We start from the raw sequence: 27,410 nt of genomic DNA, 5'->3' as shown, positions 1-27,410 counted from the left end.
TGCATAAAAATAAAGGTCCACATATCTCCGCAGCGGTTCAAGATACAAACAAAAGAAAATATATTGTTTTAATCAGCCTGATCAACCCTACTAGGCAATATGCCTGGTTTAATAGGGTCGATCATGCTGACAAAGGCTCTTTAAGGCTGTATATACACGTACATATTTCTTTGAAAAATAACAGCAATCCCAATCACATAGTAGTGTTGGATAGAACTGTACTGAAGTCCTTGGGACATCCAGTGGCCAGGAGTGCTACTGTGCAGGGAAAAACTGTAAAAAGGCTGTCCTTGTATTATGTCATCACTTTCCGTGAGGACGAAACCTCTTGTAATGTTCGTTAGTGGCCAATATCACTTGGAGTTATTGAGTTATCTTAGATTATGTATGCAGTTTGTGTAGAATCAGAAAAGATGCATTTTCTATATCCTACATATGTATATAATTCTTAAAGGGGTTGTTCGGGTTCAGAGCTGAACCCGGACAAACCTCCATTTTCACCCAGGCAGCCCCCCTGACTTGAGCATCGGAGCAGTTCATGCTCTGATGCTCTCCTTTGCCCTGCACTAAATCGCGCAGGGCAAAGGCTCTTTTGTTTACAATAACACACTGCCGGGCAGAGGCTTCACCGGCTCTGATGGGCGGGCTTTAGCGCTGCCCTAGCTGTTTTACTGGCTAGAGCAGTGCTAAAGCCCGCCCATCAGTGCCGTTGATGTCACCGGGCTCCCTGAGCAGCCGGAAGAAGAGGCTTCAGCTCGCCTGCAAGAGACCCGGTACGTCACAGAGTATAAGAAAACAGTCGCTTCCGGCTAAGAATTTCCTATATGAAAACGGGGCTTAAGATATATGTGGCAAAGGTAGGACATGCATATACAGTCAGGTCCATAAATACTGGGACATCGACACAATTCTAACATTTTTGGCTCTATACACCACCACAGTGGATTTGAAATGAAGCGAGCAAGATGTGCTTTAACTGCAGACTGTTAGCTTTAGTTTGAGGGTATTTTTTTTTTTTTTTTTTTTAAATCCAATAAATATTTTATTTTCTTCAATAAAAATAACAAAACAATTAAACAGAGCCGAAAAAAGTACACACTAAGTGAACTTATACACATTTGAAAAAGATATTACTATCATTTTAACATCATTACAATACATCCAGCTCTGTAGACTCCGACCTAGTACCTTTAAACCCGAGGGTATTTACAACCAAATCAGGTGAACGGTGCAGGAATTACAACAGTTTGCATATGTGCCTCCCACTTGTTAAGGAACCAAAAGTAATGAGACAGAATAATAATCATAAATCAAACTTTCACTTTTTAATACTTGGTTGCAAATCCTTTGCAGTCAATTACAGCCTGAAGTCTGGAACGCATAGACCTCACCAGACGCTGGGTTTCATCCCTGGTGATGCTCTGCCAGGCCTCTACTGCAACTGTCTTCAGTTTCTGCTTGTTCTTGGGGCATTTTCCCTTCAGTTTTGTCTTCAGCAAGTGAAATCCATGCTCAATCGGATTCAGGTCCGGTGATTGACTTGGCCATTGCATAATATTCCACTTCTTTCCCTTAAACTCTTTGGTTGCTTTTGCAGTATGCTTTGGGTCATTGTCCATCTGCACTGTGAAGCGCCGTCCAATGAGTTCTGAAGCATTTGGCTGAATATGAGCAGATAATATTGCCTGAAACACTTCAGAATTCATCCTGCTGCTTTTGTCAGCAGTCACATCATCAATAAATACAAGAGAACCAGTTCCATTGGCAGCCATACATGCCCACGCCATGACACTACCACCACCATGGTTCACTGATGAGGTGGTATGCTTAGGATCATGAGCAGTTCCTTTCCTTCTCCATACTCTTCTCTTCCCATCACTCTGGTTCAAGTTGATCTTGGTCTCATCTGTCTATAGGATGTTGTTCCAGAACTGTGAAGGCTTTTTTAGATGTCGTTTGGCAAACTCTAATCTGGCCTTCCTGTTTTTGAGGCTCAGCAATGGTTTACATCTTGTGGTGAACCCTCTGTATTCACTCTGGTGAAGTCTTCTCTTCATTGTTGACTTTGACACACATACACCTACCTCCTGGAGAGTGTTCTTGATCTGGCCAACTGTTGTGAAGGGTGTTTTCTTCACCAGGGGAAGAATTCTTCGGTCATTCACCACAGTTGTTTTCCGTGGTCTTCCGGGTCTTTTGGTGTTGCTGAGCTCACCGGTGCGTTCCTTCTTTTTAAGAATGTTCCAAACAGTTGTTTTGGCCACGCCTAATGTTTTTGCTATCTCTCTGATGGGTTTGTTTTGTTTTTTCAGCCTAATGATGGCTTGCTTCACTGATAGTGACAGCTCTTTGGATCTCATCTTGAGAGTTGACAGCAACAGATTCCAAATGCAAATAGCACACTTGAAATGAACTCTGGAACTTTTATCTGCTCATTGTAATTGGGATAATGAGGGAATAGCACACACCTGGCCATGGAACAGCTGAGAAGCCAATTGTCCCATTACTTTTGGTCCTTAACAAGTGGGAGGCACATATGCAAACTGTTGTAATTCCTACACCGTTCACCTGATTTGGATGTAAATACCCTCAAATTAAAGCTGACAGTCTGCAGTTAAAGCACATCTTGTTCGTTTCATTTCAAATCCATTGTGGTGGTGTATAGAGCCAAAAATTTTAGAATTGTGTTGCTGTCCCAATATTTATGGACCTGGCTGTATGTATTATGTATGTCACTCTAGTATTGTTACACCAATGTCCCCAATCCCAGACAACCCCTTTAAAAAAGAGTGACTACACTTTTTTCAATTTGGAGTGTAGGACATATCAGAAGTGTTGATCAGTAGGGTCCCAGCTCTGAGACCCCCACGGATCGCTAGAACGAGGGGTCAGAATCAATCAGCCGAGAGCTGCTCCCCCCTCGAGTGTGAGACTGTGGACCAGCTCAAAGACTTTCTATTGAAACCATCGATGTTCTCGCGCTCAGCAGCAAGACGGAAGCAGCACTCAGTTTAATGCTTCTGACCACTCGTTCTAGTGATCGGTGAGGGTCTCAGAGCTGGGATCCCCGCTGATCGACACTTCTATGACATATCAAAAATGTAAAAAATTAGCAGATTTTTTTATCTCTATGTCTTGCATTATTCATAATTAGTACAGAGTCCCCCATACTTCTTTACCAGTATAAATGCTGTGTGCAGTCTGTATTTAGATAGGACTAGTTATGTAACCTGCATGTTTCTGCAAGGTGGGCAGCTTTCTTAAGACTGTAGTCTTTCAGATCATGTATGTGAAGTTATGTTCTCACAAAGGTTTGGCCTGTAATCCAGAGACTTTATGTGGATGCATAACTTTGAAATGTTATTCCACACAAAGCATCACTTTACTTCCTGGAACTGCCGCTAGTAATACTGTTTTCCTCCTGTTTTTTTTCTAGCTCACCCCCAGATAATCTTTCAATTGAAGAGTTTCAAAGAAACGAGAGTATTGATGTAGAGGTGAGTGGAGCAAGAAGAGAGAGCTCTCTTTGTAATGCCATCTGTGTGAGGAGGGGAAGGAAAAATGCCAATATTCTTTCTGGTAACTCAAGCACGCTCACACAAAATAGCATGTTCAAATATAGATCCATAAGAGAACTGGATTATTGACCTGTGCATCAAGTACGGGAATAGCAAGCCGCATTCTGTGAAAGGTTTACTTACCTGAAGACACTGACATTTTATGTATAGTTCTGTTGTGCTTCGTAACAAATCCCTGCTTCCTTCTTGAAGATATGAGTACACGTTTATTCCTCCCCAAGTACATAATTCTCCATTTCATGTACGGGTATCGTATTTATCATGGTCCAGGTGAATGGTTTATCTTTAAAGGGAACCTGTCACCTGGATTTTGTGTATAGAGCTGAGGACATGGGTTGCTAGATGGCCGCTAGCACATCCGCAATACCCAGTCCCCATAGCTCTGTGTGCTTTTATTGTGTAAAAAAAAACGATTTGATACATATGCAAATTGACCTGAGATGAGTCCTGTCCCTGACTCATCTCACGTACAGGACTCATCTCAGGTTAATTTGCATATGTATCAAATCTGGTTTTTTTTACACAATAAAAGCACACAGAGCTATGGGGACTGGGTATTGCGGATGTGCTAGCGGCCATCTAGCAACCCATGTCCTCAGCTCTATACATAAAATCCCGGTGACAGGTTCCCTTTAAAGGGGTTGTCTAAGCCTGGAGAAAAACTAAACCCAACTCCCTTAAAGTCTGCCCTGCTGGCCTGGAAGTGATGATATGGTGCCACGTACACACATGTGACTGGTGCAGGCTAAGGATTGACAGTTTGAAAAAGTTTTTTTTTTCTTTTTCTCTTTGCTTTTAAACCCTCTCCAAACTCCCTACACATTTAATACAGTATCCTGCAACCCCTTTAATGGAAGTTCAAGCAACAATGAGATATTTGGAAATCCAAAAGACATGTTTAAAAGAAATTGGCACCTCTCGTATATTGTTGGGTGCTCCCGCCAATAAGCAGAATGAAGGGGCCATGGCTCCTTCATTGTTTATCCAGACACTTCCGCCATTCTACATGGGCAGCTGTACCTGGTACTGCCCCCTCAGCCGTTTAATCAAATATTGATGGCGTATCCTAGGCCATCAGTGTTTAGTCTGTTGAAGATCCCTTTAAGTTGCCAGGTGACCATGATTTTTTAGGGACTGTTTTTGAAATACTGAATGTCTGCTTCACCTTGGGGAACTCTGGATTGCAATGGAGTATCCGGGGTTATGTGACATTACGTGTCTATAAATATTGGGTTTGCACAACATAACAACAAGCCTTAAAATGTATAACTCTTTGTTTTAGGTTGTCCAGTTGATCAGTTCAGAGATACTGCCATATGCCAACTTTATTCCAAAGGACTTTGTTGGGAAAATCATGACCATGCTTAATAAAGGCTCCATACACTCTCAGTCCTCTTCCTTTACTGGTAAGTTTAGTAAAAAAAACTGTACATTTCATGTCTGTGGTAACCTAAAGCACTGGAATTGCGGCAGCATGTGTCGTCACATTCATGACGTCAGTGCTCTTTATCTTGGTGCAGTCCGACTAATGAGATCTGTTTTATGGTGGATTCTAGCATACAGGAATAAGTAGGCTCACCCACTTGCTAAAGGAATAGTGAGGGATTTTACTGAATAATAGCAGTGATAAATAGCATATACAGCTTATACTGATAATAAGCAACAGGTATATAAGGAAGCAAGCATACAAAGTAAGAGTCATTTAGCTTCAGCTCTCATTGTGCGCAACAACACCCAAGGTGGTGGATAGCAGGGAGATAAGTTATCGTGTTCGCACTGGGATAGACACTAGGATAGACATAGAATTTGATAGAAAAGCCTAAAATATTTTACAATATTGTTTATAGATATAATAAATATATATATATATATATATATATATATATATATATATTATAGTAGCATAAGTACTCTCTGGAATGTGGCCTTGAAGCTGAATCTAAGGTAAAAGTTACTAAAGTACTAAAGAGCACAAATTAATGCTTCCATACAGGTCTGAAAGGTGTGGGGTGGTGGATTATGGGAACTGCCCATTATCATTCACAGCAATATCTGAAGTTTTCCTAAAATGCAATACAGTAAAGGTGGTCATACACATTGGATGAAGGTTAGCTGATCACCTTGCATATGGGGAAGACGGTCAACTTGCGGCAGATGTCGGGGAAAAAGGATTGGGCAAGACATATGCCACTGCCAGAGGGGTCTTGCAGCAGCTGACTCCCCCTTATATTGAAATATCATGCATGTTTATAGTGGAGCTGGGTAAAATAGCTGTTATAGTGCATTTATATGATTGACAGAGGGGTTGGTCCATTAACAACCGGATAGGTGATATGAGTGGTGCTTAATTAATTTATATTATATATAAACTTTTTAATGAATATACAAAAATTGTACTTTATACACTGTGTAACAGTAGATCTAATTTACACAGTGCTTGCTACAGTTGATACATGCATTTTTACCCTTGAACTTATGTAGGGAAGCTTGCCAACTTCCTAATAAGAAGTTGGTTTTACTGCTTGGAAAACAGGACCCCGTTATTCATGTTAACTTTGTTTTTTCCGCAGTTTTAGAAGCAAAAATAAATCAATATTGGACCTGGACCTTATGGCAGGTCCTCTTTAAATAAAGTAAGCTTGATGTGCTTCCCCCACCGAAGAAATAACAAACTACTCAGGGAATTGGACAAGTAGATTTCACAAGAGCGGCTTTCCAGGCAAGGGCGTGACTTTATATGAGTCACTGTGTGAGATTTCTGACAATACCGCTTATGTGTAAGGTTTTTAGAATTCCCTGCGGTGTCAGGCGGAAGAGAACGATACGAAGTGAGTTATCACTGGTTTCCTCCAGGAATCAGATCATCGTCTGGCCACGTGCATCTGGAAACCAACCTACCACCAGACCCCAGCTGAGTAGTATAGGGGTTGGTCCATTAACAACAGGATAGGTGATAAATGGAGGATCTCTGGGACCCTAATACATCATGAGAACAGAAATCCCTGTGTAAATGGAAAGGTATCGCACATAGGTGACCACTGCGCCATTCACTGTCTATCTAGATCCAGCAGTCAATGTTTCATGAATTTGCTTTTGTGAAATATTATCTTTTAGAATATACAAATTTTTAAAATTCATACTCCGTATACTTAGGTATTGCTGTTAGAATTGTAAAAGGTGTACCCAAAAGGTCTTTTATCACATATAAGAGATTTTTCTGTTTGCTAATGGTCATCCCGTAGTGTAGCATAAAAAAAAAAAAAAACTGCCTACAGTGGTTTTCGGTGTTTCCTGCAGCCCATAAAGCCTTACAGAAATGTAGAAAATATAACCTTTGATTTCATCCGGATTCAGTGAGGGGCATGGTGTGCCCGGTCTCTTTGCAGAATCAAATCCGTGAGGGAAGGCTTAGGCTGCAGCCAGTTGTCTTCCAGCCAGAGAGAGTACTGATCCGGAAGAGGAGCGTTTGACCTCCTGGACATTGCTTGAGCTATAAGACTCTGTGTTCCAACTGTCCAGTCCACATCCCAAACTGGTAACACCCAGTCACACCTTTATTCCAGAATGCTGACGATTCATTTGTAAACTTCTAGGAGGAATAATAGAGGAATTTAGAGTCCTAAGAATGATGACCAGAATTCTTATTGAACGGGGAATGCAAGTAGTTACTAAAACAGACATGTCAGGAGAGGTGACAGGTCCTCTTTATCATGGGTTTAGTGTATAGTAAGCCCCTGTTAGAAGACACATGGCTGCCTTTTTAACATTGACAGTCAAAGTTTTAGTCTTTGTGATCATATAATTTTGGACACCCCACCCGGATATCTGACATGTACCATGCAGCGCTTGGCCTGGCATACCTTACATGCAATGAGCCCTGTCCGCACGTTACATAGCCCTCTGCTAAGTGGCTTGTGCTTTTGCTGGTATTTCGCACTGCGCTTGTTCGTGCAGCTCCTCTTCCCCAGACAGGACTGCAGAGAGGATGTTTGTGTTATGTGCTTATTGTGAGTTATGGACCTGTGGGTGCCACGGTATAAACTGTCTGAACTGTGAGAATTCCCATCTGTTTGCAGAGAAACCTTCCATTCCTGCATTCCACTCACTCAGATAAAGCTGTCTCCCATACCTCCAGATGAACGGGATATTAATTGAGCAGTACTTCTGGTTTTACTTCCTTTTGTGGCTCGGTGATGAATTCCATACTGTATGTGGAAGAATGGCAGCGACTCTTTTTATAATGCATTGGATTAGCTTTTTATGAGGAAATCACACATTTTATGTAGCTGTGAACATTGACTTTACAGTCTATGTGAAACAATTTGCTTGCATATGCTTCTCTCCCCTTCTACAGGTTGCATCATATTGTGTATATATCAAATGGTTTCTGATATTCAAAATGCTAGGAAAAAGCTAATCCGAGCAAACACACTGCGGCAGAATTACTAATCCCATCTGCCTTTGTTTATTTACGCACTTATATAGCGCTGACATATTCTGCAGCGCTGTACAGACATTATCATCACTTGCTGTCCTATATGGGGCTCACAATCTAAGTTTCCTATCCGTATGTCTTTGGAGTATGGGAGGAAACCGGAGAACCTGGAGGAAACCCACCCAAACATGGGGAGAACATACAAACTCCATGCAGATATTGTCCTTGGTCAGATTCAAACCTAGGACCCCAGGACTGCATGGCACCAGTGCTAACCACTGAGCCACCGTGCTGCCCATAGAGTGTAAACTTAGACTGGATTGTCTGAACATGCACCAGGTCTATCACACTGGCTGATGCTAGATGACAAATTTGTTGCATCTATAGACAGTCTTGTCTAAGATTGTGACACCTATTGGTTGGCTTATTTTATGCCAGAATTTTGCAGGCAACCCCTCCGATCAGCCGTTTCAGGTTGCTGCCGTGCTCACCGGACCACTGGTGAGCATGTGGCCTCTTCTAACAGCCAGCGGGCTGTGTCGGACCCCTGCCAATCTGATATTAATGACCTATTTTGAGGATAGTTCATCAATATAAATTCCTGGATAACCCCTTTAAGGGTCCATTCACACGTCCATAGTGCATTGCGGATCCACAATACACCCGGCCGGCACCCCCATAGAACTGCTTATTCTTGTCCGAAATGCGGATGCGGAGAGCACATAGTGTGCTCTTCGCATCCATTCCATCCCCATAGAGAATGAATGAATGGGTCCGCACCCGTTCCACAGAATTGCGGAACGGGTGCTGACACATTCACGGACGTGTAAATGGAACCTAAATCACAACCTTTCCCAACAAAACAGGTTTCTTTCTTGCTAAGCCACACCCCCTTGGCAAGCATCAAGCCAAGAGTGCCTAAAATGCATAATAGTAAATGTGGTGCAAGGCTTGGGCGCCATTTTGGGTGATTTATTGAATTGATCTTGAGTTAATTGCACCTAATTTCTCTTAATAAATTAGGCACATCCACTGGCGTAACTATAGGGGTCGCAGCTGCGACCGGGCCCCTAAGCCAGGGGGGCCCGGAAGGCCCCCCTTGCCAGTGATACTGTACTTTTCGCTTTATAAGATGCAGTGCATCTTATAAACGGAATACTAGTGAGCGCTTCCATAATGGAAGCGCTCACTAGTCTGCACGAAGAGGGGGAGAGAAGCGATGTGAGCGCTGTCCAGTACTTACCCCTCCTCCTGCTCACTCTTCTCAGGGCCTGCTCTGCTGTGTCCTGGCTGCCTGCAGCGTCAGGATGTACAGAGCGCACTCTGACCTGATGCTGCAGGAGGTCAGGTGACTACAGTGCGGGCCCTGGGAAGAGAAGACAGCCAGGACAGGGAGAGTGGCAGCAGGAGAGGTAAGTTACTTTATTATTTTATAGTCTGATGTGAGGTCTGATATGGAGGTCTCACTGGGGGTCTGGAGAGGTCTAATGGGGGTCTGGAGTGGTCTATAGGAGGTCTGAAGTGGTCTGACTGGGAGGGGGGTCTGAAGTGGTCTGACTGGGAGGGGGGTCTGGAGAGGTCTGACTGGGAGGGGGGTCTGGAGAGGTCTGACTGGGAGGGGGGTCTGGAGAGGTCTGACTGGGGTCATATATGGTGGTCTGGAGGTCTAATAGGGGTCAGATATGGGGGTCTGGATGTCTAATGGGGGTCAGATATGGGGGTCTGGAGGTATAGTATTGGGGTCAGATATGGGGGTCTGGGGTCAGATATGGGGGTCTAGTATGGGGGTCTTATCTGAGATCTGATATTGGGTCGGGGTCTTACATGGGGATCTAATGGGGGTCTGATCTGAGGTCTAAAACTGGGGTCTTATATGGGGTCTGACATAGAGGTCTAAAGGGGGTTTGGTCTGAGATGGGGGATCTCATTTAGGGTTTTATATGGGGGGTCTGATCTGAAAGGAAGGGGGGATATTTTTGTACTAGCGCACAATATATAGGGGTGTTGTACCAGTATGTTCAGGGGGACTGTTTCTGCAGGAAAGTATTGGGGAGCACAGTGGGCACAGTATTGGGGGTGGCAGGATGGGCTGGTGAGGAGGAGGAGGATGGAAAAGTAGGAAAGTAAGATGTCTGTTTGTTAAACTCTGCAGAGACGAGGCGCGGCTGAAAGTCACCATGGCGGTCTGGTCTGACAGGAGAAGAAGAGGAAAGAGAATGTCTACATCACAGAAGAGAAGTCACTGGATGTAAGAGGTACATATGTGGTGCTGTATTACCCTGTATGTTCTGTAGCGCTGTATGTAATGTTTTCCAAGTATGGCTTTAAAGGGGTTGTCCCTCTCTTCAAATAGTTGATTGTCGGGGGTGCCGGAAGACCCCGGCTGATCTGATATTGATGACCTATCCTGAGGATAGGTCATCAGTAGTAAAAAGAGGACAACCCCTTTAACAGTAGGACTGGAGGGAAGGGGCGGGGCCATTTCAATATTTGCTTTGGGTAGCAGAAAATCTAAGTGCACCAGCGCTGAGTGAAGGACGGGGGCCCAAGCTGAATTCTTGCACCAAGGCCCATGAGCCTTTTGCACCGCCCCTGGACACATCTATGACTCTGCATGGCAGAAACTCCAATCTACCCCCGCTAAGGACTGGGAAGACTTGAGCTTTAATTTACGCAAGCTTCTGGCGTAAATTATAGTAAATCTGGTGGGCTGCAAAAGCTCTGCTCCTCACACTAAGCCTTCCCCAGTCAAAAAGCAGAAAAAAAATCGCAAATATGGCATGCACGTTTGTGGCAAAAAAAAAAAGTGATAAATTTCCCCACCGTATAATACAGTTTTGCATTATTAATGCCTTTATTTAAAGGGAATGATCAGAAAGTAGCATGTTATTTCAATCAGTTAAAATTTTAGTTTTTTTTTGTTTGTGACCATCCATTAAAATAAATAGGGAGACATTTATTAAAGAGGACCTTTCATCGGTCCAAACATTGTAAGATAACTATCAGGCTGTGTAGAGCGGCACCCCGGGATCTCACTGCACTTACTATTATTCCGGGGCGCCGCTCCGTTCTCCCGCTATGTCCCCAGGTATTTTCGCTGACTTGGCTATACTGGGAGGAGTCTGCCCTGTTTCTCCCTGGGCGTTCCTTCTCCCAGGCTGTAGCGCTGTCCAATCGCAGCACAGAACTCACAGTCTGGGATTTAAAAAAACTCCCAGGCTGTGAGCTCTGCGCTGCGATTGGACAGCACTACAGCCTGGGAGAAGGAACGCCCAGGGAGAAACAGGGCAGACTCCGCCTAGTATAGTCAAGTCAGCAAAAATACCGGGGGACATAGCGAGAGAACGTAGCGGCACCCCAGAATAATAGTAAGTGCAGTGAGATCCCGGGGCGCCGCTCTACACAGCCTGATAGTTATCTTACAATGTTTGGACCGATGAAAAGTCCTCTTTAGGACCGCCATTTTCCATGCCACTTAAGTCCCTCTGCACTGCTGGAGGAAGCACCATAGTTATATGGAGGCACAGGCCCCTACATATGTTTGGAGCTTCCTCCTGCAGGCTGTGCGACAGACTTAAATCTACACCAGCCAGGGGTGGATTGGGAACTTAAAGTGGCCCTGGAAAAAAATACTAAAAGGTTGTAGGTGAACTCAAACTGACAGAAGCCGTGGTCAACACAGGTGGGGCTAGCAATACTACATACCAAATACCATAGTGCAGTACTGCCCCAGGAGCACAAATTACCTCCCCAGAAGCTGCCCCTCTGTGGTGGCTCCAGCTGCCATGTCCAGCACTCCACTTCCAAATGTCTCTAATTAAGATAAGAAGGAGGGGGCAGAGGAGGTGAGACACAGGCCACAGCAGCAGGCCAGTACTACCAACAGCATACTGCCTGGTCATACAGGAGAATACCACACTACATACCTCTTATCAAGTGATGTCTCCTCTGATGAAGACATTCTTTTTTCAAATCTTCTCCATTCGGTCAAGACCGCCATGATGATTTCTTTTAGCCACGTCTTGTCTCTGCAGAGTGAGAGTCCTCACTTTTCTATCATCCTCTCTACCTTCTCAACACAAACCAAAGAAAAAATAGTGGCCCCAGTAGTAATAATGCTTCCTAAAATACACCAGTAATAATAATGTCCCCATAGTGCCCCAGTAATAACAATGCTCCTAATATACCCGCTGAAATAATGCCCCTGTAATGACCACAGTAATAATACTGCCCCTGGATTGTGCCCCCAGTAATAATACTGCCTCCTGTTGTTTACCCAGTTATAGTAGTGCTCCCAGTAATGTTGTATAATTCCCCAGTTTTAAGCATGTCTTCATAGTGCCTCCATCAATATTGATTCCCTCTTATACTGCCCCCAGCATTAAACATGTCGCCACAGAGCCTCCCGCAATGACCCTATAGTGTCCCCAGTAATTACCCCTGTATTGCATATGCCACATAGTGTCAGCAAATATGTCTTATTAGGATTAACAGAGACCCTTCTCCAGATCTCTACTGGGCTCTGTGTCCCCTATAGGGCCTGTATATGAATATATAGTCGATTACTGCTTCCTTTACTACCTATGCTGTGATTAAAATATAAGGATCACTCAGGATTCCCCACTAGATGCTGCCCTGTCTTACCCATTAGTAGGTCTCCATTTCCCAGTGTCATCTCCGGGTGCACGGTGTCCCTGGTTAACAGCTCCCTTCCTCTCTTTCTAATGCCATGCAGCATCGCTACAGTACCTGCCAGGCATTCTAGTTGATTGCAGATTTTCTCCACCCTGCTCCGTGCAGTACCGCTAGATTAAAAGGCCTGGTGAGAGTGTAGACTTTCATCGCTGCTCCCATGGGCTGCCGTGCCCAGCCTTACTAAAGTGTTAAGCCGGAGGCCCACTGCATAGTAAATACCCATCGGCCCACCGGGAATCTTCCCGGTAGTTTACATTGCCAATCCGCCCCTGACACCAGCGCCCGAGCCAGTGTAGGTTTAAGTCATTTTCCACATAAAAAACCGGCGTGGTAAATGATTAAATGAGCCGGGCCTGCCCGCTTCCCCCACCACACCCCCTTTTTTCTGCATTCTGGAAAAGTGGTGTGAGCGGGGCAAAAGTTGCAGATTTTGTCGCACTGCATTTTTGCAGCAGAACCCGCGACTTTTCCCCACTCACGCCACTATGACTTAATAAATGACCCTCATGGTTTTCATATAATCCAATTTTCAAACTGGTGTAGTGCAGACACAGTAAGCTGATATTTCCTGTTTTCTGCATATCCGTTGTCAGCCCTGCTGTATAGACGGAGGTCTAGATAGGACAAGATAGCAATACATTATACACATGCAAGGAGCTGGATATACTGCATCACTTCCTAGAGACTTTAAAGGGGGATTCCAGTTATATAAAGGTATCCCCTGTCTACGAGATAAGGGGTAACTATTAGATGGGTGGGGGTGCTACTGCTGGGACATCCGTCAATCACAGGAATGGGGGCCCTGTGGAGCCGGTTGGGTATGTGTGCTCCCCGCTCCATTTATCTCTGTGGGAGTTCTTGAGATAGCCGAGCTGCGTACATTTTAAAGTGATCAAAAGCTTGCAAAGAGCTTTTAATTTCATGTCCTTTTGAATGCTCAAAATGTAATGAGTTACTTTTATCAGTCTAAAACTAGAAAGGTATGGAGATCTTTTATCTTTTACCTTTGTGATATGCCTGTTACAAGTGGATACTTGTGAGTATAATAAACCATTTTATCTAAAACGGACGAGGCAGTGCTTCACTATCTTGCGAACCCCTTGGTATCCTACAGGTTGGGGGAGTGAGTTCTGGTGGATTCAAGCCCTTGTTCCCATGTCCGGGTTACCAGAAATGAGCCTTATGGTGTAAAGAGGAATCGGATGAGAGAAATTCGGCAGCGCGGTCCTATACAAGATTTACAGTGAACTACATGGTGACTTTGACCCACGTCACTTTTTAGGATCAGCAGCGCCAAGATTCCAGGCAACATATCCGAGACTTCTGTTTTGTGACTTTGACCTTATTTATGGGTCCACACCTATTCGGCAATTTTGCAGAATGGATGCGGACCTATTCAATTCAATAGGTCTGCATCCGTACTTCCGTTCCGCGGTCCCGCAGAAGAGAGAAAGCAGTGACGGTGAATCTTTTACAGACTGAGGGCCCAAACTGCAACCCAATAGCCACTTATTTATCGCAAAGTGCCAACACTGCAATCTAACCTGAATACTACAGTCTAATAATATACACTGCTCAAAAAAATAAAGGGAACACAAAAATAACACATCCTAGATCTGAATTAATTAAATATTCTTCTGAAATACTTTGTTCTTTACATAGTTGAATGTGCTGACAACAAAATCACACAAAAATGTAAAAATGGAAATCAAATTTTTCAACCCATGGAGGTCTGGATTTGGAGTCACACTCAAAATTAAAGTGGAAAAACACACTACAGGCTGATCCAACTTTGATGTAATGTCCTTTAAAACAAGTCAAAATGAGGCTCAGTAGTGTGTGTGGCCTCCACGTGCCTGTATGACCTCCCTACAACGCCTGTGCATGCTCCTGATGAGGTGGCGGACGGTCTCCTGAGGGATCTCCTCCCAGACCTGGACTAAAGCATCTGCCAACTCCTGGACAGTCTGTGGTACAACGTGACGTTGGTGGATAGAGCGAGACATGATGTCCCAGATGTGCTAAATTGGATTCAGGTCTGGGGAACGGGCGGGCCAGTCCATAGCATCAATGCCTTCGTCTTGCAGGAACTGCTGACACACTCCAGCCACATGAGGTCTAGCATTGTCTTGCATTAGGAGGAACCCAGGGCCAACCGCACCAGCATATGATCTCACAAGGGGTCTGAGGATCTCATCTCCGTACCTAATGGCAGTAAGGCTACCTCTGGCGAGCACATGGAGGGCTGTGCGGCCCTCCAAAGAAATGCCACCCCACACCATTACTGACCCAATGCCAAACCGGTCATGCTGGAGGATGTTGCAGGCAGCAGAACGTTCTCCACGGCGTCTCCAGTCTCTGTCACGTCTGTCACATGTGCTCAGTGTGAACCTGCTTTCATCTGTGAAGAGCACAGGGCGCCAGTGGCGAATTTGCCAATCTTGGTGTTCTCTGGCAAATGCCAAACGTCCTGCACGGTGTTGGGCTGTAAGCACAACCCCCACCTGTGGACGTCGGGCCCTCATATCACCCTCATAGAGTCTGTTTCTGACCGTTTGAGCAGACACATGCACATTTTGTGGCCTGCTGGAGGTCATTTTGCAGGGATCTGGCAGTGCTCCTCCTGTTCTTCCTTGCACAAAGGCGGAGGTAGCGGTCCTGCTGCTGGGTTGTTGCCCTCCTACGGCCTCCTCCACGTCTCCTGATGTACAGGCCTGTCTCCTGGTAGCGCCTCCATGCTCTGGACACTACGCTGACAGACACAACAAACCTTCTTGCCACAGCTCGCATTGATGTGCCATCCTGGATAAGCTGCACTACCTGAGCCACTTGTGTGGGTTGTAGACTCCGTCTCATGCTACCACTAGAGTGAAAGCACCGCCAGCATTCAAAAGTGACCAAAACATCATCCAGGAAGCATAGGAACTGAGAAGTGATCTGTGGTCACCACCTGCAGAACCACTCCTTTAGGTTCGCCACCACTGAGATAGAGCATGTCCTATTCTTGTCCGCAATTGCGGACACGAATAGGCATTTCTATCAAAGGCTGACCATGTGCGCGCTGCAAAATGCGGAACACGCACGGGCCGGTATCCGTGTTTTGCAGATCCCCAATTTGCGAACCGCAAAACACATACAGCCATCTAAATTGGCCTTAAAGGCTATGTACACCTTCAGGGACAATTTTTGCTGATGATTTTACTCATTTTTGGCTAAAAATCATATTTTCAATTGGCCTTTTATTAAAAATATTGAGCCATTCTGTCACAAAGGGTTAACTGTTTTTCTAGCTGTGTAACTGGTACTTTCACTTTGTGCTGGTCATCTAATAACCCTTATCTTTAAATTACTAAGAGGTTATAATCACTTATTCAAGCCACATTCTTATCAGTAAGACAAGAACTGAGCTTTGATAAGTGTTTGTAATGTCAGAGAGCAGAGATAAGGAGCCTGTCAGCTCCTCAACTGACGGAAAGGAGAGAAAATTCACAGGCTTCTACTACAGTATCCCAGCTATGTACACAGATAAGGACTCCATATTGTTAATAAAGACCAATTGAAAAAAATATTTTTAGCTCATGAAAACAAAGCAATAATAAAATAAAATTGCCCCCAAAGGTGTACATAGCCTTTAAGGGTAAGGGATATGTCCAAGCCTAGAAAGTGTGGTCACACACAGCATTGTTCTCTAAATTTAAGAAATGACTAAAGACAGAAAAATGTCAAAATCTAAAATGACTACGGGTGACGTATGCACTGTGAACAGTGGTACTTTTATTAAGGTAATACCATTTGTACAGGAATTGCACATCCTTTCAGGCTGTATTTAAATTATAGTGTGAGTATTTTCTATTGCGTGTGAAGATTTCCGTTGGTGTGTTTTCATCTTCCCTTGTATCTTCCTTCTCCGGATTCCTTGTATAAAATATGGGAGATGATCCGCTGCCCTGCTCTTCTAAATCATTCAGAAGGTTTGCATTGCCCATGGCTGACCTCCTATTTCATAAAATGTACGGTATTTCTGTTTAGTCCGTAGTTACCTTGTAAGAGGATTTAGATCTGTCCAATGGACTGAATACCTACAGCAGTGACACAATTTATTTCTAGTCCATGGCCATACATGGTGTTTACTGAACCGTTCCTTTTTGTGAAGTGTACCATGTAGAATTTGCAGAATTTCATTAACTGGAATTTAATTAACCCACGTTTCATTAACTGGTATGCTACCTGCTTCCACTGAAATGAGGATGTGGATTGCAAATATATACTAATGGGGGTCTGTGGTAGATGGGAGCCCGGAGCTTAACCTCTTCTGCTCCCCACATAAATCCACGCTGGGTTTTTTCTTCCAGCTATCACTAGGGGGAGGGCAACACAAAATGATTTTACAACTTCCGTTGAGTCCAGTGGTAACTCTGTTAGGGCCATTTATCAGTGTTTTGTGCCAGTCATCTGGTACAAATACATTGAGAAATATGATGTTCAGAAAGGCACCTGTCTCAACTTTTCTGGCATAGATGTTGAGTGGAGTGGGCAAAAGTGTGATATTTTTTTTTTTTTTATTCAGTTGCCTCCATGAAAAAAAGAGGTTATTAAATTTATCGGCTATCTCACTGGGAGCACTAACAATTTTAGTGAAGACCTATGATATTTGTGCGCTCCCCTGAAGGCCCTCATGCGCACCAGACCATTTTCGGCTGAACCTGCCATTTTCAGCGGGATCTCTCCTGGCAGATTATGTCGGGGAGTAAAGGATTGGGAGCCTTGCATTTTAACGCCCCTGATCCTTCTGTTCTCCTAGGAGATGAGCTGGGTGTATGGCCACAGCTCTCTCCTCCCCATTGAACACACATACACACTTGGTCGAGCCTGTATGTGAATGGGGAGTGGGGAAGCTTTATGGGCACCTTAACTCTAATAAGTAGAGTGGCAGTCTTGTAACCCATAATGAGATCTCTTAATATTGGGTGGTCATGGTCATTATTTTGAACTGTAGTAGAGGCTCTTGGGTGTCTGGTTGTCAGTGACAGGAAACGAGGTACATGCACCTTTTTGATTATTTGCCCAATGACAACTGGTGTGGTGTCTAGTTATTAAAGGGGTTGTCTAGTTTTATGATATTGATAACGTATATTCAGGATAGGTCATCAGTATTATATCGTTTAGGGCTACAATGTAGACAGCATGCAGGGAAACACGCAGAGCTTTTACTAGTGCCGTGGCCCCTTCAATGAACTGGACCCCCACTGATCTGATGTTGATGACCTACTCTGAAGATAGTTCATCAGTATCATAAAACAGGATAACCTCTTTGAAGGGGTTGTCTCCTCAGACATTACATCACATTTAGCTGATCACTACTGGTCCGGGTCCTGACATTTCTGGCAAATAGTGGATTTGCTGGGGAAAGACCTGACCAGCCAGACAAGAACTAATGGCCGTCCATGTAATTCAAGGATAATTTGAGTTTTTTTTTTTTTTTTTTTGTTCTGGCTCTTAAAAAAGGGGCCTATATGCACTGGTATATGGACAGCGGTATATGCACAGGTATTTCATTGATAATCATTTACGACTGATGTGTATTCTCCTACATTTGCCCAGCTTCAGTTCAGCATCAGGGGACCCTCATTCTACTGATCAGTGGGGGGTCTATTTGTGGAGCACAACATATCAGACATGTAATGCCATACCTGTATATTAGTGTTAAGTGAATTGAAGTATCTGAAGTGGACTTCGATCTGAATTTCAGGAAAAATTTGATTCCCCCGCAAAGCTGAATTTCCTCTCGCTTCGTGGTAACTAATCTATTTTTCCTGAGATGGTGGTGTAAAAAAAAAAAACAACATACTCACCTCATCCGTTTGCTCGTGGAGTGGCTGTGTAAAAAACTTGCGCAGGGTTGTCATCAGTGATGACATCACAGCGCCCCACCAGTGAGATGTCATCTTGTCTCATGCGGTGTCTTCAATCAAGATCGCTCGACGGCCTATCCACAATCAAAAGGATAAGGTGAGTATTTTTTTTTTAAAGTCCAGATTAGCCCCGAAAGGCCTTAATTTTTATCTCAGATTCCGCGATCAGCGCTGTTCCCCGTCATTGCTCCTGCTACATTTAAAGGAATGCACTTCGTGACAAAGTAATTTGTCACAAATCGAATTTCTTTGTGAAATCCGACAAAGCAGCCGAATCTAATTTTTCATAACTTTGATCATCTCTACTGTTTATCACTGGGATATCCATTTACAATAAAAAACAAGCCAGTCCTAAAAGAGCTGAACCTGGACATATCCCCGTTTCCACCCAGGCAGCCCCCCTGACATGGGCATCGGAGCATGCTCTCCTTTTCCCTGCGCTGAATCACACAGAGCAAAGGCTGATTCTGGACATCCAGTGACGTACCGGACTTTAAACGGGGACTGCTAGGCGGAGGCTTCTGCCTAGCAGTGACCCGGGTGGCATCACCGGCACTAATGGGCGGGCTTTAGCCTGTAAAAGGGCTAAGGCAGCACTAAAGCCCGCCCATCAGTGCCGGTGACGTCACCTGGAACATTGCTAGGTGGAAGCTCATATCGGAGTGCCTGCCAGGGTGAAAATGAGGATGCGTCTGAACCTGGACAACCCCTTTAAAGATGCATACTTTGTATCTGGTAAATACTATATAAACATGGTTTAATGCCGTGCCCTTGTGGCATACATGTTATTCAGATTTCTCATATTCTGCCACTGAACTAAGTGTTCAGTTTCTATAATCTCTTTAATACAGAGAATGACATGAGGTATTTTCTTGATACCTGGTAGCGAGCATGTTTAGAAATGTAGATCAGGAAGCGGGTTTGATTTCCAGCCACCTTCTGTCTGTTTGCCAGGGGCTGGGTTCTCTGAATTCTTTTCACAGTGTGATAACCCCATGGCAATTCCTTTCTAGAACTCTCAGCCCGTAGTGCAAAAGTAATTGATTTTTGCTTATAATTGTAGGTCGTGAGTTGGTTTTATGTTTTGATTGCCACTAAATCCTTTGTGTCTGTTTTTCAGAAGCTGAAATAGACATTAGGATGCGAGAAGAGTTTTCAAAAGTGTGCTTTGAGACATTGCTTCAGTTCTCATTTAGCAATAAAGTAACAACACCGCAGGAAGGATATATTTCCAGGATGGCACTTTCTGTGCTATTGAAAAGATCCCAAGATGTTCTTCATCGCTACATAGATGATGAAAGGCTGAGCGGGAAATGTCCTCTGCCAAGGTAGGTATGGGTTTAATACACATTCCTGCTCTGGGTACTCAAGATGAAGATAAATTATGCATTTCATCCTGATGTATTCCCTACTGGTATCATTGAAAGACAATACCATACAAATCCACAGAAACGTTTTCAAGACTTGCGACCGGTGAGCTGATACATAATTACAGCGTAAGAGTGAGAAACGTATCAAGCAAAAAATTGATTATTATTTATATTGATGGCCAATCCTTAGAATAGGTCATAAATATCAAATCGCTGGGGATCTGACTTCCAACAACCCCACTGATCAGCTGTTCTGCAGTAGCTCCTGGCGCCGGAACTACACAGATCCATTTACTTTACAGTGGACACAGCTGGTTACTGCATTACTGCGCCCATTCAAGTGAATGGGTCCTGTGCTACAGTAACTAGTCCCATACCCTACAAGGTGGACAGAGCTGTGCGGTTCTGTTGCCAGAGCTATTGTGGAATGGCTGATTGGCCGGGTTGTACCCCCGCCGATCTGATACTGATGAACTATCCTAAGGATAGGCCGTTGATTTTAAACTCCCAGAGAACCCCTTTAAGTCAGCAGTTTAGAGTATGGAGCCCATAGAGATCTGTCATATACTTATTACATGAACTTTGCATTCATTACACGGTGGCCTTGTTAAGTAAAACAGACACAAGATACACCATCAATATTAGATTGGTGGACCTCTAACACCCCAACTCCATCTATAAACTGTTCCCGATAAGCTCCCTTGCCGGAACTACACAGCTCTGCCTATTGTGCAGTGGACGGGCCTCGTTACTTCAGCGCTGCTCCTGGTCATGTGAATGGGAGCAGCCCTGCTGTGACCAAATTCTTCTGCTGCACAATGGATGGAGCTGTGTAGATCAGGCCCTGAAGCTTATTGGGAACAGTTGATAAGTGTGGCGTGGGATATCAGTCCCCCATTGATCTGATATTGATGGTCTATCCTGAGGACAGGCCATCAATATAAAAATCCTGAAAAACCCTTTCCAATGTTTCGGCACTGTACAATGAAGAAATACATTACGGAGCTTTGTAGAGGAGTTGTTGCTGCATACTCTTTGGTCCAGATGCAGCAGTACCCTCATAACTCTTATGACAGTTGCGTTTTTTATCAATTCGTTTTTATTGGTATTTTTTGTGAATAAAACAGTAAAAAAAAAAAAAGTAGCACCCTAAATCTCCCCAGTGAATGTTTTAGAAGCCTGGAACGTTTCTTTAAAGTGAGTCAGTCAGCAGTTTTGTCCTAAAGCACTAAGGTAGATGCCGGGGGGAAGAGTAAAAACATACCTTTTGTGGCGCTTTTATTATCAGAAATAGCGTGAATCTGAACTTTTATTCTGCCATCCATTGCTCTTGCAAGTGCACAGGAGGCAGACCTTCACTGTGAAGTGCTCCCTGCATTGAACTCCGTTTCCTCTACTCCTAGTGACAGCTTTCAACAGGTGACCACTACAACTGTCAATTACAGCAGAGGGTAGGGGTGTAGCAACTAGAGGGTGTGTTGGACACCTAAAAAAAAAAAATTGAGGTTTCTGGGAGTGGACTCAAAGGAAAAATAATAATAATAAACCACTCACCTGGTTGGAGTTCCCCGGTTCCATTACCACAGTTGCCATTTTTGCTGGACCAGAAACGTTACATGCCATCACATGCTTGTCACTGATGCCAATCAATCTATGGTGATGCGAGGAGAAAATCTGAAAGCGAAAAATTCTGACCAGGTGAGTGTTTTTGTTTTGTTTTTTGTTTTTTTTGTGGTTTTTTTTAGCCCATGCCTGCCACCCGTAAATGTATTTAGGTATTGGACAGCCCATTTTATGCAGATAGCACTTCACAGTGAAGCTGTGGCTCCTTGGTACCTGCAGGAGCAAAACCTGGCAGAATAAAAGTTCATATTGACACTACTCCATACCAAAAAAGATAAAATATTCATGTTTTAATTGTGACCGCATTGGTTTCATTATTTTTTGTCATCGGCCTTTAATTTAGTTCTTTGGAAATCTTATGATTTTACAAGCAGATGTAAATATCTATTGGGCTTTGCTGCAGAAGTAAGGAGGGAACTACTTATTTCCCCCACGTCAGTTTTCTGGTGGGTGACACTGTGACAACATTTTGTTGCAAGTGGTGTTTCTACACTGCCCTCACCACTGTCCGAAAAGGAGACTTGTCAGGGAGGTAGGTGGGCCCGCGGGCCCGGGAAATTTAACTTCATTACTGATTAATGAAGACCGACAGCTAGGAGGCTGCTGTCTATTTCGGTCTGCGCCTCACAATAAGTTAGGAGAATCCACCTGCACGGTGGAAATCCAGACCGGCGAAGAAAACTCTGGCCTGGGATAAATTTCCCTCTAAATGTTTAACCCTTGAACTATATAAGCATTAACAAGGACAATACCTACACACAGTACATGCATGGTAATACATTTTGTAGAGTTATAAAGCACAGCTCATGTAAAGTAATGGAGGTTTATATTTGTATTTTGCAGGCAGCGTGTAACGGAAATAATTTTTGTCTTAAAAGCTGTAAGCACTCTAATAGACTCTCTTAAGAAAACACACCCTGACAATGGTAAGTAATGGACTTCTCCATATTTTATTAATTAGTACAGAAACCATTTTCCCAGAGTGTTAGTTTTATTTTGCATCACGACCCAGAATTGTCAGATTTCACGTCTTACCAAGACCACATATTGGACTTCTTATGTAAGGCTTACCATATGTCCAGAGATACATATCGAGTAGTAACAAATGATTTACACTCACGTCTCAGGATTCTGGTTTCTTTAAGAATCTTAATATGTTATGGAGTGTCATTTTACACACGTCAGGGCTGAACAGATCTTCCTTTTGTTTTTCTAGGATTATAACCCACAGTCACAATTGTAACCGTAGTCAATGTGCTTTCAATCTCCCGTTTCCTCCAGTAATCATATGGGGGAAACAGGAGTCTGAGCTCCTCCACTTAAGGTTCCATTCACACGATCGTATTTTTTTTTTTGCGGATTAGATGCAGACTCATTCATTTCAAAGGGACGAAGGACAGCACACCGTATGATGTCCGTATCCGTACATCCGTTCCGCAGTCCCACAAAATAGATAGAACGTGTCCTATTCTTGACTGTGTTGCAGACAAGGATAGGCATTGTTACAATGGATCTGCAAAGAAAAACAAACGGATGCAATATAGACATCATGCAGATATCATCTGCATTTTTTGCGGATCCGTGTTTTGCGAATCGCAAAATCCACACAGTTACGTGAATGCACCCTAACTGTGCTGGAGTTTTATCTTTAGACCTCAGAACAAGCATTACTATGGACTGGAAAGGTAGAAACTTCTTAGCAACGACTACCTGCCCGCTTCACTCTGTGGCCTAGGGAGGCAGTGCTGCAGGGCACGGGTAATGGGCAAGTATTTATTTCAGAAATCATATATTGATATGTCCACATATGTTGAAAATAAAACACTTCATATGCGGTGTCCTTACGTTTTCGCATGGTTGTACAGTACTTCCACATTTGGGGAAGCTTTTCCTGAGGATCTGTTATTTTGGTATAGAAAGGGCTGAAAATCAGCTCTTAACAAGCTGTGCCTCCGATGCCACCCGATGTAAGGCAGCTATCCTATAAGTCAATGTTTGACCTGTCTGCAGATGAGGTGCTGACTTACTTAATATCCTAGTCATGTCTCAAGGCCTAGTCATGTCTCAAGGGTTGAACATTGACTTATAGGATAGCTGCCTTCTATCTGGCGGCATTAGAGGCGGAGCTTGTTAAGAGCTCATCCCTTTCTTCCCAGAATTCCATGAGCATGTATGGCCTATAAGTCTCCTCATGCCGTTTAGTCGCTCTCTCCCCAAGGAGAGATAGTACCCCCCAAATCCTTATTTTGGTATATGCATAACCTCTACCTGCTGTCTTTTGCTTCTTGTTACCTTTTCTAACATTTGAGATTAGGACTCCAGCATTGCCCTGGTCCAGTTTTCATCTTGGATATCCTCCATGGTTAGGATCTTGGTGTCATCTGCTAATTATTTTACCTTTTGGTGACCACTTCTGATCTCACTAATAAATGAAACCAGACCCAGCGCTGATGCCTGCAGCCCACTCCTTCTTTTTATGTGGACACCATTCATTCTTTCACTTGATCAGCCTCTTCCTTCTGGTCAAAAGACACATTCTTGGTGTTTGTCTATTCGTTTGGGTTGAAATACCATCTCTATAGCAAGAGACACAGAAACTGAAGGCCATAGAGTCGCTGTGTTAGGTCTCTCTTGGAATTTGGCAGACGCCCAGGTAAAATACTGTGTAAATAGTGTCCGTCTGGATCTGCCGTCTCTATAGGAACCCTATGAGGTAGGGGGATTTGTACGCTAAAGCTGGAAAACTGTTTTAAATTGCATTGCGTCCTGATTTGGTTTAATTTTAACAATATATATAGCTGTGGGATATGATGATAATTCTTTTGAGTCATTCCACCAGACATCTGAATTATTAGAAACAACCTATTTTCCCTGTTATGAAATATGTTTATCTTTCTGTGGATCAGCTTATTAAAATAAAACCCATGAAAACTGAAATAAATAGGATAGAAATGAAGACGCTTGAATTAATTGGAAGAACTGGATGAAGCAATATTGAGGTTGTGTGACCGTCAAGGTTGGTGACTCATGCATGCTCAGGCAGTGGATTCATCAAGCCTTTGACAGGGTCACCATAGTGCATGACTTATATCGGGCTCTGCCACAGAAGCTATGGACTGACATTAGTTACTTCTTGAAGACTCCTCACCATTTGGTTTTACTTATAATGTATACAATGTAGATAAACTACTTTTGGGGGAGAAATCTTTTCACAACACATTAACAATGGTACAGTTCACAACTAGACCAGTAGTTTTTCATAGATTTTTGTCAGATTATGAGATCGCCTTGTAATCACTGAATCCTATAACTACTGGTAACATGAAATGATTACATTTACATTCATATTATTACATTTGCACTTGATTTGTGTGTGTGGCCCAGTTTCAGACTGCAGCGACCTCATTTGTGGGTGCTGTGTGACTGTGAACTCAGGAAACCAGGACCACCTACAGGCCCAAAGGTTCCTTGCACTGGGCAAAATGTAGGGCAAAGCAGGTACGGTTTGGGTCAACTGAAGGAGTTTCTGAGAAGCATCTGCACACTGAATATACGGCACTGCGCAATCCCTTTAAAGGGACAGCAGCCATAGACTGTGTTGTAGTACAGTATCAAGTCTGACAATGACTTTGTACATCCACTATCCTTCTGCTAGTGTATATACTCTTTTCTATCTTTTGTCTTCTTTCATATGCTCTTCCTTATCATTTGAATGTGTACAATACATACATTCTGCATGTTTAGCTCCCAGATCTGTCCAAGGCTTCGGTCATAAACTACTCAAAGTTCGGAGCTCATCATAGGATTTTTTCCTTTTCTGTAATTTGTTATAGTTTCGACATAGCTGTAGTCAGTTCAAACACTGAAGTCCTTCCATTACCAAGACCCTGCATCACATGATGGAGTATCTTGTATGTCAAAATTATGACGAGTCAAATAAAAGGAACTACTGTACAAACTGTGAGGGAATGTATCATTAGAAAATGGCCTTTTGTTTAAATCGCGTTTTTATGTTTAACATTTTATTTTTATTTTTTTATGTTGTTTTTTATTTTCCTTGTCACATGTATATTTAAACAAAACCATAAAATCCTGCAGATTTAACCCTGGCCACTGAGGCTACTTTCACACTAGCATTTTTTTGCAGATTCGTTATGGATCTGCAAAAACACTTCCATTACAATAATACAACCCCATGCATCCGTCATGAACGGATCCAGTTGTATTATGTCTTCTATAGCCATGACGGATCCGTCTTGAACACCAAAGTCAATGGGGGACGGATCAGTTTTCTATTGTGCTAGATTGTGTAAGAGAAAACTGATCCGTCCCCTTTGACTTACATTGTCAGGCGGACAGCAGACGCTGCATGCAGCATTTTGGTGTCTGCCTCCAGAGCAGAATGGAGACTGAACGGAGGCAAACTGATGCATTCTGAGTGGGTCCTTTTCCATTCAGAATGCATTGGGGCTGAACTGATCCGTTTTGGACCGCTTGTGAGAGCACTGAACGGATCTCAGAAACGGAAAGCCAAAACGCTAGTGTGAAAGTAGCCTAAGCCTTCTTGGTCTGCACAGATCACTTTACTGCAGTTACCTGCTTATCTATACACAGAGGTGATATCATTACAGGCAGGACTAGAATGACCGATGAGACCGGGTCCATCATTCACAATGGGTAATAGTCAGTTTATCTCTTCTCTCCTTGTACAATGATCTCTGCATAGGTCACAGAGTATGCCTAGAAAACTTTCCCATAGAAGTCAATGAGGTCACCTCCGGACCATTGTGTCTGTAGACCATGGGCCTGCCGTAAAGCAATTTCCTTAATACGTAAGAACAGCTCAGGCAAGATGGCCGCCCCCATAATCCTATTCAGGAAATAGAATTAAAAAATCTGTAATCGGAAAATAGATTGGAGAAAAAAGGATGTGTGTCACTATCTGGTTTTAACTGGCAGAAAACTTTCCTTTAAGCTTTGAATGAGCCTTTGATTTTAACCCCTATAATGCTTGTGTCATTTGAATGTAGACAAAGCATAGTGAGCTGTATGAGCCCGTAACATGGTATATAAGGCTGAAAAACACATTTGTCCATCCAGTTCAGCCTGTTATCCTGCAAGTTGATCCAGAGGAAGCCAAAAACAAACATTTGTTAGAAGCTGATTTTTTTTTCTTCTCATTTTAGGGGAGAAATTCCTTCCCGACTCCAATCAGGCAATCAGAATAACTAACTCCCTGGATCAATGACCCCTCTCTAGTAGCTATATCCTTTAATATTATTACACTCCAGAAATACATCCAGGCCCCTCTTGAATTCCTTTATTGTACTCACCATCACCACCTCCTCAGGCAGAGAGTTCCATAGTCTCACTGCTCTTACCGTAAAGAATCGTCTTCTATGTTTGTGTACAAACCTTCTTTCCTCCAGACGCAGAGGATGTCCCCTCGTCACAGTCACAGTCCTGGGGATAAATAGATGATGGAATAGATCTCTGTACTGCCCCCTGATATATTTATACATATTAATTAGATCTCCCCTCAGTCGTCTTTTTTCTAAAGTGAATAACCCTAATTTTGATAATCTTCCAGGGTACTGTAGTTGCCCCATTCCAGTTATTACTTTAGTTGCCCTCCTCTGAACCTTCTCCAGCTCTGCTATGTCTGCCTTGTTCACAGGAGCCCAGAACTGTACACAGTACTCCATGTGTGGTCTGACTAGCGATTTGTAAAGTGGTAGGACTATGTTCTCATCACGGGCATCTATGCCCCTTTGCAACCCATAATCTTATTGGCCTT

At 43.5% G+C, this 27,410-nt stretch overlaps 1 protein-coding gene across 5 annotated transcripts in view; it reads left to right on the top strand.

Moving 5' to 3' along the window:
* Positions 1-27,410, top strand: part of MON2 (MON2 homolog, regulator of endosome-to-Golgi trafficking) — a 117,930-nt gene that overhangs the window by 76,319 nt on the left and 14,201 nt on the right. For all 5 annotated transcript variants that reach the window (XM_040408411.1, XM_040408393.1, XM_040408403.1 and 2 more), the window contains 4 exons: positions 3,437-3,497; positions 4,861-4,984; positions 19,741-19,948; positions 22,457-22,539. In XM_040408411.1, coding sequence (XP_040264345.1) covers positions 3,437-3,497; positions 4,861-4,984; positions 19,741-19,948; positions 22,457-22,539 — 476 coding nt within the window. The remainder of the gene's footprint in view (positions 1-3,436; positions 3,498-4,860; positions 4,985-19,740; positions 19,949-22,456; positions 22,540-27,410) is intronic.

The sequence above is a fragment of the Bufo bufo genome, chromosome 1 (assembly GCF_905171765.1).
Source record: "Bufo bufo chromosome 1, aBufBuf1.1, whole genome shotgun sequence".
NCBI classification, from domain to species: domain Eukaryota; kingdom Metazoa; phylum Chordata; class Amphibia; order Anura; family Bufonidae; genus Bufo; species Bufo bufo.
The sequence above is the reverse complement of the archived record's forward strand: the minus strand, read 5'-3'. Positions and strand labels throughout refer to the sequence as shown.